Genomic DNA, 14856 nt, shown 5'->3' on the forward strand with positions numbered 1-14856 from the left:
TTTGCACTGAATGGAATGAGTTTTGATTGTGTGTCTGAGTGCTGTAATTACATATGTCACACAGTAATTAAACGTTTGCAGTGTGACCACAGTGTGTCTCTCTTTTGTCTGCAGATGGTATGGGAGAATGGCTGTGTAGTAATCGTGATGCTGACATCACTGGCGGAGAATGGAGTCAAGCAGTGCTACCACTACTGGCCAGATGAAGGCTCAAACCTCTACCATATCTACGAGGTATACCTCTTACTTTTATATGTTAATAATAGATTTTGTTTGACAATACATTTTTTTTCAGGATCGAAGGATCAGTCCACCCAAAGTGAATATTTAAAACCCAGCTCCAGAAACTTTGAAAATTCTCCCTTCCAGCGGGGGTATGTGGGGTGACTGATCACTTATTATATGGGAATGTAAAAGCACTTTTACTTAACTGATCCTCTGCTACCTCATGCTCTGACACTGACCCTGCATTGTTCTGATGACGTCTGAGTATTCAGGTTGGTATGCTCTATTGAAAATTATATAATTCAGGAACACAAGTACTCATGAGTCATACAGGTTATGGTTCTCTGCAGATTAGACAAAACTGCATGCAGCTACTTATTGTTATTCATGCATATTACAAAATTAGCAAATTCTCATAACATGAATATTGAATTTCTAATGATTAGGCTTTATTTCTCTCTCTCTTTTCCTTCTCTGTTTTTCTCTCTCTCTCTCTCTTTCCCCTTCCCTTTTTTCTCTCCTGACCTTTCTGCTCCTATCATCTTCAGTTTTCCTTCTCCTCTCTCCCCTTTTCTCCCTCCATATAACACTCAAGCTTCCCTCTCTTACTGTCCCCATCCTTCCCCCTTTCTCTCTATCTACTGTATATCCACATTTCATTCTCTTTTTCCTTCCCTTTCTCTATTCCTTCTCTTTTCCTTCCATTTATCTGAGATCTCTTACTATTTCCTCCTTTTTGCTCCTAACACACTTTCCTTTCGGCTCTCTGCTTTCTCTCTCTTCCTCTCCCTCTCCTATCTATCTTCTTCCTCTTATTATTATTATTATGATGCAGGATTTATATAGAGCCAACTGTTTGCACAGTAGTTTGCAAAATAGATGGAGACAGCGGGTTACGATACAGTTCAATACAAGAGGGTTCATAGGGCCCTGCCTGTGAAAGCTTACAATCTAAAAGGGAGGGTCATATCATGCAAAAGGTGATAACTATGATGGATAAGCTGATGGAGAAAGTAAAACGACAGGTTTTTAGGTGGAAGTAGGATAGGCCTTTCTGAAGGGATGAGTTTTCAGGGATCACTTAAAGATAGACAGAGTAAGAGATAGCTGGACATGGGGCTAATGAGAAAAAGATCTTGGCAGAAGTGAAGAGGACAGTTTTGGTGATATTTTGGTTTTGGACTGGTGATGTAGCTCAGTACACACTTGTAGATGCCTTTTTATGTTTTTATTTGTGTTTTGAATTTTTTTGTTGGGCGAGCCAAAGCCAGTGAAGGGATTGGCAGATAGGTGGTGGACACTGATAGGTTGCTAAGTTGGATGAGTCTGACAGCAGCATTTGTGATAGACTGAAGGGGAGTAGCCTAGGTAAAGGTATGCCAATGAGGGAAGTGTAGCAATAGTAGAGGAGAGAGATAACAAGGAAGTATGTTAGTAGCTTTGTGGTGTCCTTGGCTGAGAAGGCGCATAATTTGAAGATGTTATGGAGGTTAGGGCAGTAAGATTAGGACAGAGTCCAGGATTACATCAAGCACCCTGGCATGATGCGAGGGACTGATAGTTGTGCCATTGGTCTCTGTAGAGAAGTCAGGGGAGGGGGCACAGGGGGGAATAAATATTATTGCTCAGCTTTGGAAAGGATGTAGAGTGACATTCACGCTTATATGTAGGTTAGTAAATTTGTGTTACTTGAGGAAACTGACAAGGTGAGTAGAGAGATAGATTTGGTGTCATCAACATAGAAATAGAAATTGGAAGCAGTAGGGACTCTCAGCTGACCCAGGGAAGAGATGTAGATAAAGAATTATCTTTTCTCATTCTCGCTTCCTGTCTTTCTCAATCTCTTCTCTTTCTCACTCTCTTTCCTTTCTGCCCTTTGTCTCTCTCTCTCTCTTCTCTCTGCCCTTTCTCGCTGTCTGTCTCCTCTTCAACCTTTCTCTACCATCCCCCTCTCTGTTTATAATTCTCCTCTCTTTCTCTATCCACACTCTTTTTCTTTTTCACTCATCATCTTTCAAAGTTTCTATTAAGATAAGAGCCTCAGAGCAGATAGGAAATGAGACAAGTGGAAGTTGTTTGTGAGCAGTGCCTTGACTGTGCAGTAGTGGCTTGTATGCGACTATAAATAATCCCCTTCATTTTGATTAACATGGATGTGGTATGAGTGTGCCAGGTGTCGAACCCTCTATAGATGCCAGGTTTTTGTAAAACAATTTGAAGCAGATGTTCAGTAAAGTACTTAAGTTGTGCCCTACGCCTTCCTTCCGTCTCCAGGTAAATCTTGTCTCTGAGCATATCTGGTGTGAGGATTTTCTTGTCAGAAGCTTCTATCTGAAAAATCTACAGACTAACGAAACTCGCACTGTCACCCAGTTTAACTTCCTCAACTGGAATGACCATGGCGTTCCGGCTTCAACCCGCTCGCTGTTAGACTTCCGCAGGTACTCATTTTACGCTCACAACTTCTTGTGACTGTCACTGAATCAGTCGTGCAGTAAGGCATTTCTAATCTTGACATTTTAAACTCAACTTGTACCTGGCTAGAGTTTCCTTTTAAATATCTTAATCATTATATTTATTTTGCATAATAAGTTTTAGGAAAATGCAACACAATTTTAATTGTTGTGCAGTTCTTTTTAAACTCCTTTCACACCATTAAGCAGTGCACTGTAGCGCATGTGTTTTAGTGCACATTGTGTTTTTCATTTTGAATGGGCTGTCAAGGCACCTCAGTGCATTAAAAAAGGTCCTGCAAAAATCATGTGTGTTACAGCCCACTGTACAGTAGGTATGGATAAGTTTTCTTTTTCATTACATAACATGATAATAGTGGAAGGTGAGACTGTACATGAACAGTAAATATATGAGTTTATATACGAAAACTCATGTATAAAACATATATACACAAAACAATCACAAAAGATATTCCTAAAGCAGACCTTGAAGTAAAATGCATGATCTGCTTATTAGGTTGGAACCCCTTCTCCTTGTTAGAATCCTCATATATGATAAGGGTAAAAATATACCTGTTAGGTGAAAAAGAATAAAGAATAAGATAGACGAATATATACGTAACTCCATCTTCTGTCCACGACACCTAGACAAAAGTGAAAAGATGTTGTTGCATTTGGGCTGCAGTGTCTTCCAGGCTGTAGTGTCTGTAAGTTCCTAGGGAATCTCGATGGAAGGGTGGCAACATCATGCCCTGCAATGCAGAAGATAAGGGTTAGATAAGTATTTGCTCTAACTTTTTTCCTTACAATTACATTTTTCACTACTATTGTGCAGCAATTTTTATAAAAGGAAGGGACAAGTAACAAGTGGACCTTTACATTTTATGCTTTAAGGCCCCTTTCACATGGGGTGGAATCCGCTGTGCTTTGCAGGGGATCTGTCCGCTGAAGCCCTGCTGAGCACAGCAGAGTGGGCGGATGATGTCTGCTCTGTTTATGCAGAGTGGACACGGACACAGCCTCCTGTGTTCTATGGGCGGTCGGGTGTAAACAGACCAGCTATTCATTTACACCCGATTGCCCTCTGATCTGATCCACCTAGACAGAGGGGAATAGATCCCCTTCTGCCTTTCTTTAACAACCTGGATCAAGGAGGTAGGAGGGTGTAAACAGACACAAGTCCGTTTACACCTGCCAGTCCATAGGAATACATAGACCATCCTTCTGCCTTTCTTTAACGACCTGGATCAAGGAGGTAGGAGGGTGTAAACAGACACAAGTCCGTTTACACCGCCATTCCATACGAATACATAGACCATCCGATCAGGTCCACCTGACAGGCAGACCTGATCGGATCACCTGTGTGAAAGGGGCCTAAGGTATTCATGATTGATTTGAATTTTTGTGCATGCTGTAATTTAGGTAAATTTAAAATGTAAGGGACAAATGTATTCCAAACAGTAAATTAGTAAACAGTTTCTATACCACCACATAGATTGTATTTTTAAATGTTTGAAACAAAGCAAGCAATAGCACAGGATGGAGGTGAGATTTGCATGTACATTCTAACTCTCTATATATGACAAATAACTGCGTACACGTGTTGTTAAATATGAGAAACTTGAGTCAGGCTAGCTTAGCCACTGCTAAATCTGATATTTGAGTACTTCTCATCTCTCATCTTTATAGGTGTTTCTTTATGAAGTGCCAAAAAATCAGGTTTAACACATGCACATTTGTGTATGTACTGTATATGCTCTCAGCAGACAACTCTAGCACCAGTGTTGTTTCAGGGTAACCTTCAGCTAGGAAAATGTGACCTGACATGTGGACTAAAACTGGCTCACCAGAGGTTAAGGGCACCCATTCATGTAATGACCCGTGTTCTTTAAAAATAGCTGAATCAGGCAATGATCGTCATAATCTATAGGTAGCTTAAAGTCCTACTCTTTTTTAAATTTAGTTTTGAATAGTTGGGATTGGCCCATTAGACACAGTTTTCTGAACTGACTACATCCCCATTAATAAAGTTTTTATATATTCCTACTTCCTGTCCCTGAGACATAACAGGAAGTAAGAGCTTCCTGAAATTACAGTTGTCACTAGAACTGGTATCCCCTCCCCATTAGGTGTTCATTATATTTTGAATTGTTTCTCGCTTTATGCCTAATTAGCAATGGTCAGTAGGATGGATACTTAGAGTAAGTCTTTCCAGTTGGACACAGGCAACAAAAAATGTTTCTATCTTTTCCCCATGCCTTCCAGAACTTGAAAATATTTGTGGCTGGAGTTCTATTATAACATATATTGGGGTTATTGAGAGGTTTTTATTGCTCTTAAATTGTCCACTCATAATATAGTCCGATTGCATAATTAAATATTTGAACAGTCTCCTTTAGACCAGCAACTGCTATATGTAGTTTATATCCAGTAGGCTCTGCATAGTAGCCAAAACTGTTCCTATAAGCGATGGGAAATCCACAATTTTACAGCTGTCTCTTAAACAAAAGTAATGCGGAAATCTTCTAAGGGGGACACTGGTTCTGGTGACAAGTGTCTAAGAGAGAATATCCCCTCACTTTTTAGGGGTTTCCCTTTCACTTCTTGTTGCATCTCTGCAATGGAAGAAGAAGGGAAATCTTCCTTATGCCGCGTACACACGATCGGAAATTCAGCCAGCAAAAGACCCATGAGAGCTTTTGGTTGGAAAATGCGACCGTGTGTATGCTCCATCGGACTTTTGCTGGCCGAATTTCCACCAGCAAAAGATTGAAAGCAGGTTCTCAATTTTTTGGTTGAAAAAAGTTTTGATTGGAAATTCCGATCATCTGTACCAATTCTGATGCGCAAAATTTCTACGCATGCTCGGAAACAATTCGATGCATGCTTGGAAGCATTGAAATTCATTTTCTCGGCTCGTCGTAATGTTGTACGTCACCGCGTTCTTGACGGTCGAAAATTCAGCGAACTTTTGTGTGACCGTGTGTATGCAAGCCAAGCTTGAGCGGAATTCCGTCGGAAAAAAACATCCAAGATTTTTCCGACAGAAAATCCGTTCGTGTGTACGGGGCATAAGGGGACACAGACAGCAAGCAATTATCTGACAGCAGTTTTAAGTCTTCCTTATTGTATCTAAAACTTAAAAAAAAAGTCTTGGCTTGGTTTGCAAAATATTTAATTAATTTAAATCATGTAATTATTTATTTATGTAGAACCAAAGAATTCTGCAGTGCTTTACAGTACATCAAACAATTTCCATTAACCCCTGCTCCTGAAGGAGCTCATATGATACAGCCCCTATTAGTGCCATATGTAATAATAAGCCAAGCAGAATGTTCTCTGATGATGACTACTATTATACATATGCCTGCAGTTTTCAGAAATTAACTAAAGTGCTAAATTACATTACTGAAACTGGAAATTTTTTATTGTTCTAAACAATAAATAAACAGATTAAGGGGTAAGACGGAAGCTTATATCTCCTAAACAAGGAATGAGGGAGGAAAGGTAATGTGAGAAAATTGTTCTAGTTACAAACCATGCAGCTTGAAATATCTCAGGATGCCTTGCCTAATTGCACATTATATCATACAGAGGAAATTGTGAAAATCATTTGCAGATAATAAAAAATTCTTAACATGCACAGAAAATGCTTGGCTGTGCGCAGTTTGGAGAAGTTTGCGTAGGGGAGGAAGAAACTCCTGTTGATGAAGCACGCATACTTTGTAAATGGTACATAAAAGCACATAATTATGGTGTAGAACAGTACTTGACACATAATCAGCAGCAGTTACCGCTTTGTGTTGGGCTTTTATGCACAGCTTCTGCTCATCATATCACAGAAATAATAGAGGTTACACAGGGAGAGAGCTGACCTTTAATGTCTCTGGGATTGTCATTCTGAGTGGAGTGTAAAAGGCTTTTTGAGATGTGACATATTGGTTAAGGAACTGTTCTCTGATGCACAAGGTCATCAGTTCAATGTCTGCCTCTGTCACTGGCGCTTGCGGTGGTCCTGAGCGAAATCCATTTATCTGCCTGTGTGCAAGGTGGCCTCGCTGTCACTGAGTTATAACAATAACATTAATTCTTTCTTCTCTAGCCTCTCTGGATTCTGGATGGGAAACAGAAAATGGGGAGCGTCAGCTGAAGCACCTGTGTTTCTAAGCCTGTAAACCCTTAAATAGCACAGGTTTAGGCAGATAGTTGCTTTTGTAGTTTTTTTTGGGCCTTCATGTCTCAGCATGACATTTTAGGCAGAGGACGGGACCTGTGTACACAACAGTGGGGATCCAATAGTCCTACAGTCTGATAGGATCATACAGAACTCCATCTTGCTTTCCTAGATGAAAGGCTGTGCATTACTGGAATGTAGTATGTGTACAAACTGTAAACAGACACTATCACTTTTTCATTCAGGGTCATTAATACTCCTTACCTTCCCTACACTCCTCCTGGCTTGGTTCTTCCACTGTCCTTACCTTGTGTAAGCTGTATTACATGGCGGTTGATTTACTAAGAATGGAGAATGCAAAATCTGGTGCAGCTCTGCATAGAAACCAATCAGCTTCCAGGTTTTATTGTCAAAGCTTAATTGAACAAGCTGTAGTTAGAAGCTGATTGGGTACCGTGCACAGTTGCACCAGGTTCTGAATGCACCAGTTTTAGTAAATCTCCCCCATGGTTTCCAAAAGAGGAGGTCAAATACTCCCTCAGATGCAGAAGTACTTGGTAATTTGCTGCAGCTTATGTGGAGCCATGCAGTAGAGGGGGAGACATGTATAAATGGATTGAGGGGAGTTAAAGAGACTTTCCCTAAATGAGCAAAGTGGCAGAATCTCTGTAAGGCCTTCTTATCCCTAAAACTAAGATTTCAGGTTTTGTGGGTACTAGTGGGTTGAATAATATGCCAGCCACCTCTTGTAGATTTCTGTAATTAGAGTTTTCTTCATTCTTTTCTATCTCTACCTCCTTCCACAATGATTTGTCTATCATGCTAGTGTGACATCATCATTTGGCTTTGGCAGTTGAGGGGAACTGGAAGGTGTATCTTACTGGAGGAGTCTTTGAGACATAGGAGAAGCAAGAGGACATTTCAATTTGCTGGCAAGCAAAAACCAAAGCTACTTAAAATTTCAGATTTAGAGACCAATAGGAGCTAGCACACATGTTAGCGTTACAGGTAGCATGATCTTTTAGCCATGGTTCACACTGGAGCGTTTTGACATGCGATTTCTCATGTCAAATCGCTAGTCAAATCAGCGGCAATTGACATCAATGGCACTTTCCTAATCGGTGCGACGCCGCATCTGCGGCGCTGCACTGATTTCAAAAAGTAGTTTCTGTACTACGTTTTGCGATTTTGGGCTGCAATTTACATTGACATCTGCACAGATGTCTCTGAAATCGCATCCGAAATCGGGACTGACGTGTGGGAGTGAAATCGTGCGAGTTCAGCTGAACTAGCGCGGCTTAATTCCCACAGCTCAGTGTGAACCTGGGCTAAAGGCCTTGTTTGAAAAAGAGCTGCAGTGATTTATAGCAGCCAATCAGATTCCACCTTGTACTAGTCTTGGGTTGCGTTGGGTTTATGCATTTTACAAGAAAATCCTGTTGTGAGAAAAATATGGGAGCTGTCATCACTAAACTCTTTCTTAAATTCTTAGTTGCCTAACTGGTATGCTGTCCCACAAACTTTAGTGATTTCTGAGTAACTCACCTAGAGCAAGTATGCAAATTATGGAATTCAATACCTTTTCTGGGTCAGTCACTGCAAGTAATGAAGCAAGAGGGTCAGCAACCACTTGTTATTGGAGCATTCAGTAGTGTCAGTTTCCATTTTTCCTCCAGGGCATAAAAAGGGGAAGGCCAAATTTCTGCCCTATCATTCTTTCCCTCCATCTCTCCATAACTCAGAGAATGGGCATTATTCTACACTGTTAGGAATGGGAGAGGAATAGCTATGGTGGGGTGGGTGATAGTCTGCCATTTAGTTTCTGTACCAAATTACTAATTTATATGATACCATATAGCACTGTAACAATACACTGGCAGCTGAATTTCATATAGTGTATTTATAGCCAAAATGTTTTATTTTTTCAATTTAGGATAAGGCATTAAAATGGTTAGAGCCCCTAACATGTTGTTTCTCTCTGTTTTTCACTGGTGATATTTCCACTCACTTCCTGTCCAGAAGACCTATCAGGAAGTGAAAATCTTTTCAAAATGAGTGGAAATCCCTTTATACAGTTGTCAGCAGAACTATGCCCTTTAGAAGATGTTCCCTCTTTATTCTGGTGACAACTGTGTAATTTTGTATTTACCATAGTTTTCTGTCTCAATGACAGCGTTCACCAGAACAACAAAGAAGAGGAACACAGCCAGGAATATAAAACCTGAGAGGGGTTTTAACCCTTCCAAACTCTATCTAAGAAAAAAAGTTTTGTCCAGAGAGATACTTTAAACAGGTGGATTATTTAAAGCCTCGTACACATGATCGGATTTTCCGCAGACAAAACCTCTGACTTTTGTCCGAAGGGCGTTGGCCAGGAACTTGTCTTGCATACAAACGGCAAGGAATTGTCGACCAACAAACACGAATGTAGTGACATACTTTTCAGCTCTTTAGCGCCACCCTTTGGGATGCTTCTGCTAATTTCATGTTAGTAGAAGATTGGTGAGTGTTGATTCACGCTTTTCATTTCGCGCTTTTCATTTCGCGCTTTTCAGTTTGCGCTTTTCATTTTGTGCTTTTCAGTTCGTTTCTGAATGGCCGTTCATCAACCAGACATGTTGCAGACTGAGGAGATAAAATGTTATTTATTATTGACCTTGGAGTTATTGCTTTGACCCAAACCAGTCCAGGAACAGGAGGAGTTCTTGGACCAAAAATTGGTTGCTTTATTAACCGTGACCAATTATGTCATATGCCTTTGCTGCGGGAGCTCCAGGAGAATAATCCAGATGATTTTTGGAATTATCTCCGGATGACGGACCCCTGCTTTCACCAACTCTTGGCATTGTTGACCCCCTATATTAAGAAGCAGGACACATGCATGAGGCTTTTATTTTATTTTTTGGTTGAATAATAATGATTTGATTTGGTATATTTTCTATATTCTTGAATGCAAAGAATGCACTTTTTGGTTAAGTTCTATCGGCAGATAGCATGTTTAATTGTATTTGTTTTCTTTTTTTAATGCACAATAAAAAAAATGTTTAGAATAATACTTGGCTATGTGTTTTACTTCAAATGACAGTAGGCAGTTACATGTAAAAAAATACTATGTAAAATTGACAAGGGACACCAACATAGTTGTATCTTTGATCTTAAAAATTATGGGATATTGGTGTTGTGGTAACTTGCCCAAATAAAAAAAAAAAGCATAATAAATATTATTATTGAACAACAAAAGGGACACTCAGAGGAGTACAGACAAAAATGGCTGCACACCCCAAAAGATGCATATGAAAAACGGAAGACCCCCTAACGGGGCTTTACTGCAGCCAATATTGTAATATAATTCAATTCAAAATTTGGTGGATAGTCAAGATGTTTTATTGATATAAAAGATACCTAGTACATTCTGACATATAAAAGTCAGGACATGAACTGGAGTACAAAATTGGTAAAAAGCACTACCCATAACGGGAAGCAGTGTACAGTACAATCAGCCATGGGCAACAAAGATATAGTAGCATAAATTTTAAATAGTGAAATCTGACGCGTTTCGACCCCAGTGGGTCATCTTCAGAGGATAGGTGTATGACAACTGTAGGGATGTAAACATGCATCAAAAAATCTTTCAAAACAAAACAGAACAAAACAAAACAATATATTTATATATGCATGAACAAATCCATATGTTACAACATTACCAGTCACATTGCTCTTAATGATTGTAGACGGCCAAGGTATGAGGGAGTTGCCCTCTCGTGTGTCTCTAATTACCCAGACGGTGGGTCGGTCCTTTTGGAGAGCAGGCATCTAGCACGCATACCTTACGAGGGATCACACATTGAATAACCTCCAGATCTTGGAGGAGAGGAGGGGCATGCACTGCACCTGCGATGAGGTAACAAAAGTACTAAATTAGGAGTTCAAGTCAAGAAGTTTTACCCCTAGGGCAATGAAGGGGACTATCATATTACCATGGTTTTTAAGGATATTGACAGGTACGGGTTGGAAGTAGGTCCATAGATACAGCATACAAAAAACAAAGTGGAGGTAATATGGGGCAGGTAATATGGAGGTAATATGGGGAATAAAAGGGAAGGAATGGTACAAGAAGGAAGGAGGGGGTGGGATAAAAAAAAGGGGGAGGGGACAGGGAGAGGGAGAGAGGGGAGGAAAGGGAGGGGAGGAAGACCGTGAGGAAACAAATATGATTGGGAAAAAAGATAAGCTGAAGAGAAAAACCCAAGAGGGACCGTGCAACAGGAGTGACACAAACAAGAACATAGACGGTGACAGAATATGTATGTATATATGTATAGACCGATGCCCAACGAGAACAAAAATAAAAAACTTGAGGAATAATGGGGATTGTAGTGTGTGCATAATTAGAGACACACGAGAGGGCAACTCCCTCATACCTTGCCCATCTACAATCATTAAGAGCAATGTGACTGGTAATGTTGTAACATATGGATTTGTTCATGCATATATAACTGGTAATGTGACTGGTAATGTTGTAACATATGGATTTGTTCATGCATATATAAATATATTGTTTTGTTTTGTTCTGTTTTGTTTTGAAAGATTTTTTGATGCATGTTTACATCCCTACAGTTGTCATACACCTATCCTCTGAAGATGACCCACTGGGGTCGAAACGCGTCAGTATTTATGCTACCATATCTTTGTTGCCCGTGGCTGATTGTACTGTACACTGCTTCCCGTTATACTCCAGTTCATGTCCTGACTTTTATATGTCAGAATGTACTAGGTATCTTTTATATCAATAAAACATCTTGACTATCCACCCAATTTTGAATTGTATTATATTACAATATTGGCTGCAGTAAAGCCCCGTTAGGGGGTCTTCCGTTTTTCAAATATTATTATTGATATCACTAGAAAAAAAAAAGCCTTTGAACATTTGTTTGACATAACTCCATCAATATCACCAGCAAAGCAGCTTCATTATTATCCCATTAAAGAAGAAGAGAATGTGCGCTGCATTTCGAGATTTCATAATTTGCCACGTCACGAATGTTAATTCTCCATTACGAACGCTAGTTTATAAGACCGATTGCTTCTGGCTCATCCTTGCTTCCGAGGATGCGTGTTTGTAATTTGGACTTTTGTCCGACGGACTTGTGTACACACGCTCGGAAAATCAGACAACAGACATTTGTCTGTGGAAAATTTAAAAGCCTGCTATCCAACATTTGTCTGCGGAAAATCCAACAATTGTTCGATGGAGCATACAAACGGTCAGATTTTCTACCAACAGCCTGTAATCACACATTTCCCGTGGGAAAATCCGATCGTGTGTACGAGGCTTAACTGTCAGTTATAAAACTAAAGGTGTTCATTTGACATTTGTTTTAGGGAGTAAGCCATTTTATGCTCTCATATTCATATACTTGCAGCCTCTATGATGTCATCAGTAACTCTTATTGACCTGGTAGTTTGCTTAATGATTTAGTCGCATCATAAATGCATTGAATGTGTAAAGATGATGACAGTGTTTTTGGCAACTACATTTTTGCTCTACTTTTATTTAAATTTAATTTGACACAGTGATAAGACTTCAGAATATTTGAATTTCAATTTAAAGGTGTTAAGTCTAAATTAGAAACACAGGTTGTCATTGTGGCATAAGGTGAAAAAAGTGCAATTTTCTTGTCATAGTCCACTTTGCATATCCAGCTGGTAAACATTATACAATGGCAATATTTTAAATTGAACAACAAGTACTTTTCCATTAATTCATGTCAGTTAACAAAGTTATTTATGCAGCTATGCATCAACAGAGATGGGGGTGCTATTCAAAGGGTTTCCGTTTTTTTTTAAATTATCTTCAGATGAAGATTTAATCTGAGTACTATACACAATATGACCAACTTTCCTAAAGGAGTCATTTCTGTACGGCAAACTGTGTCTATTGCAAATATTATTTGGGCAAAGCAAACGAAAAAAAAAAAAATGATCCTGAACCCGATTGCATGTTTGTGACAATCATAGGTATGCTGGCTCCTTTATTAACAACTGTCCTGGCTTCCTAAATTCCAGTTTTAATTTTTTTATATCAACAAATTAAATCTCTAAAGCTGGCCATACAATCGTAGAATTTAATTTGAATTTTTTAATTTTTAAGAATGTTTGATTATCTAATCTTTAGTGGGGTCAAGTCAATAACTGTTTTTGATTGCATTGACAAGACAAATGGAAGGAGCAGGGTGGAAACAGTCTATGTAGTTTTCTTTTGGTAACGTCCATTTGTTCCAAAATCAAATGTAAAAGCAAACAAAATTTTAAAATACATTAGAATGACATTTATCAGATCATTGAATGTTTATTTGGAATGCTACTAGTCTATCACCAGCTTAAGTGTCATAAATGAGAATTTCATCTTAAAGCAAGTCTACACTTAATATTAACTTACAACTATCTAGGCTTTTGGCTATGCAAACAGCATTGGGAGCAGCCAAGTGCAGCATTTTATTCAGGAAATCCACTTTGTTTCGCTTTATTTTCCATCCCAGGAAGACTCTTAACAGAGCCCTGTGTAAACAATTGAGGAAAATGTCCACATTAAGTTTAGAAGTTCTCCAGAGTATGCTGTATATGATCCATTTTTTTCAAAGATAGCTGAATGTAATAATTTAGGGAATCTTTTCCTAAAGAGCTATTTGTATTGCTATTGTTGTAAACCTGTGTCTGTTAAAAACATTCCATCAGTTTGAGAGAAAAATCTGTAGAAATTCAATCTAGCCTGATTGGTTGTTAGAAGCATTTACAAAAAGGTCCTTTACAAAAACACTGGCCCCTAATAAGTCCACATTGATAACATGCAAGAAGCAATAGTGCCCTTTTTTTTTAATCAAGTAGAACAATTTGCCAAGTGCAGTGACCATCAGCAAGCAATCTGAAATCACTTTTTAATCATTTTGTCTAAGCTGTTTATAGATAAAATCTGACTTGACAATGTGAATGATTCTTCTTTGAACCATGTCATTAAAGGTTTAGTCCACCCAAATGGGATATTTGTTGTGGGTGCAATCCGGTAAGCTATGCCAACAGCTTCTTCTTATATCTATTAGGAACTTTACAATTTCCACACCACTGTTTCTGTATTTGGGTGTCTAAACTCCTCAATAGGGGTGTTTCAAATTCAGTCTGCGTCATTTAAAATACATTTGAAGGCCAGCAGAGTGTGATGGCCTCTTTCTGCATTGGCACGGCAGGTATGTAGACCTGAGAACACCAGAGCAGAGATCTCTACTCTGGAATGCCTGAAAGTCATGAGAAACTACCAGTGAGTTAAGGAGTTTTGGGTGGACTTAGTTCAGACTGAACTGAACTGGCAGCAAACTTTTTTATATCCCTGTTCAAAAAATTATTCTTATTCCTACATATAGTGACTCCAAGCAGAATCCATACTGGTCTTTCAGTAGAGTGAATCTTGTTGCTTTTGTTTACTGTTATTTAATCATTAGAACTTGAGTGAAATATGGGGACTGCCAACGCTAGTCGTGTGTCTGTTATGCTAACCCTCTGAGTTCTAAATTTCCTAGTCACTGACCAGGGGTAAATCAACAGTTCTGCATGTGCAATTCCATTTTGGGACAATGTCTCTGTGTTTTGAAAGAAGAGGATCAGGATGACAGCCATACAACCAGCTTTTTCAGCAGTGAGAGGCTCCATGTTTCTTCTGTGACAGCTTAACTAACCTTATCCAAAAAGTTTCACAACAGGCCATTCCAGTAATGAAGACAGGACATACTTACCCTTCCCACTACCCATGCTGCCAAACACCACTCCGATCCTGAGAAATCTTCTGCTAAAATTTGTAGGGAAACTGACACTTCCAGCAGTTGTTGATCTCTAGGGTCCTCTGAAGCTCTCACTAGTGCCTTGCTTTCACCTCCACCCATTAGAGGATAGAGTTGTAGCATGGAGGTCAGCAAGAGGAACCGGTGAGAACCGCAGGAGACCCAGGGGATCTAC

At 39.3% G+C, this 14856-nt stretch overlaps 1 protein-coding gene across 2 annotated transcripts in view; it reads left to right on the forward strand.

Annotated features, from left to right (window-relative positions):
- The window catches only part of PTPRN2 (protein tyrosine phosphatase receptor type N2), a 1455485-nt gene that overhangs the window by 1386269 nt on the left and 54360 nt on the right, over positions 1–14856 (forward strand). For both annotated transcript variants that reach the window (XM_073629933.1, XM_073629934.1), the window contains 2 exons: positions 115–234; positions 2500–2666. In XM_073629933.1, the coding sequence (XP_073486034.1) occupies positions 115–234; positions 2500–2666 (287 nt within the window). The remainder of the gene's footprint in view (positions 1–114; positions 235–2499; positions 2667–14856) is intronic.

This window comes from Aquarana catesbeiana, linkage group LG05, assembly GCF_042186555.1.
Source record: "Aquarana catesbeiana isolate 2022-GZ linkage group LG05, ASM4218655v1, whole genome shotgun sequence".
Classification (NCBI taxonomy): Eukaryota; Metazoa; Chordata; class Amphibia; order Anura; family Ranidae; genus Aquarana; species Aquarana catesbeiana.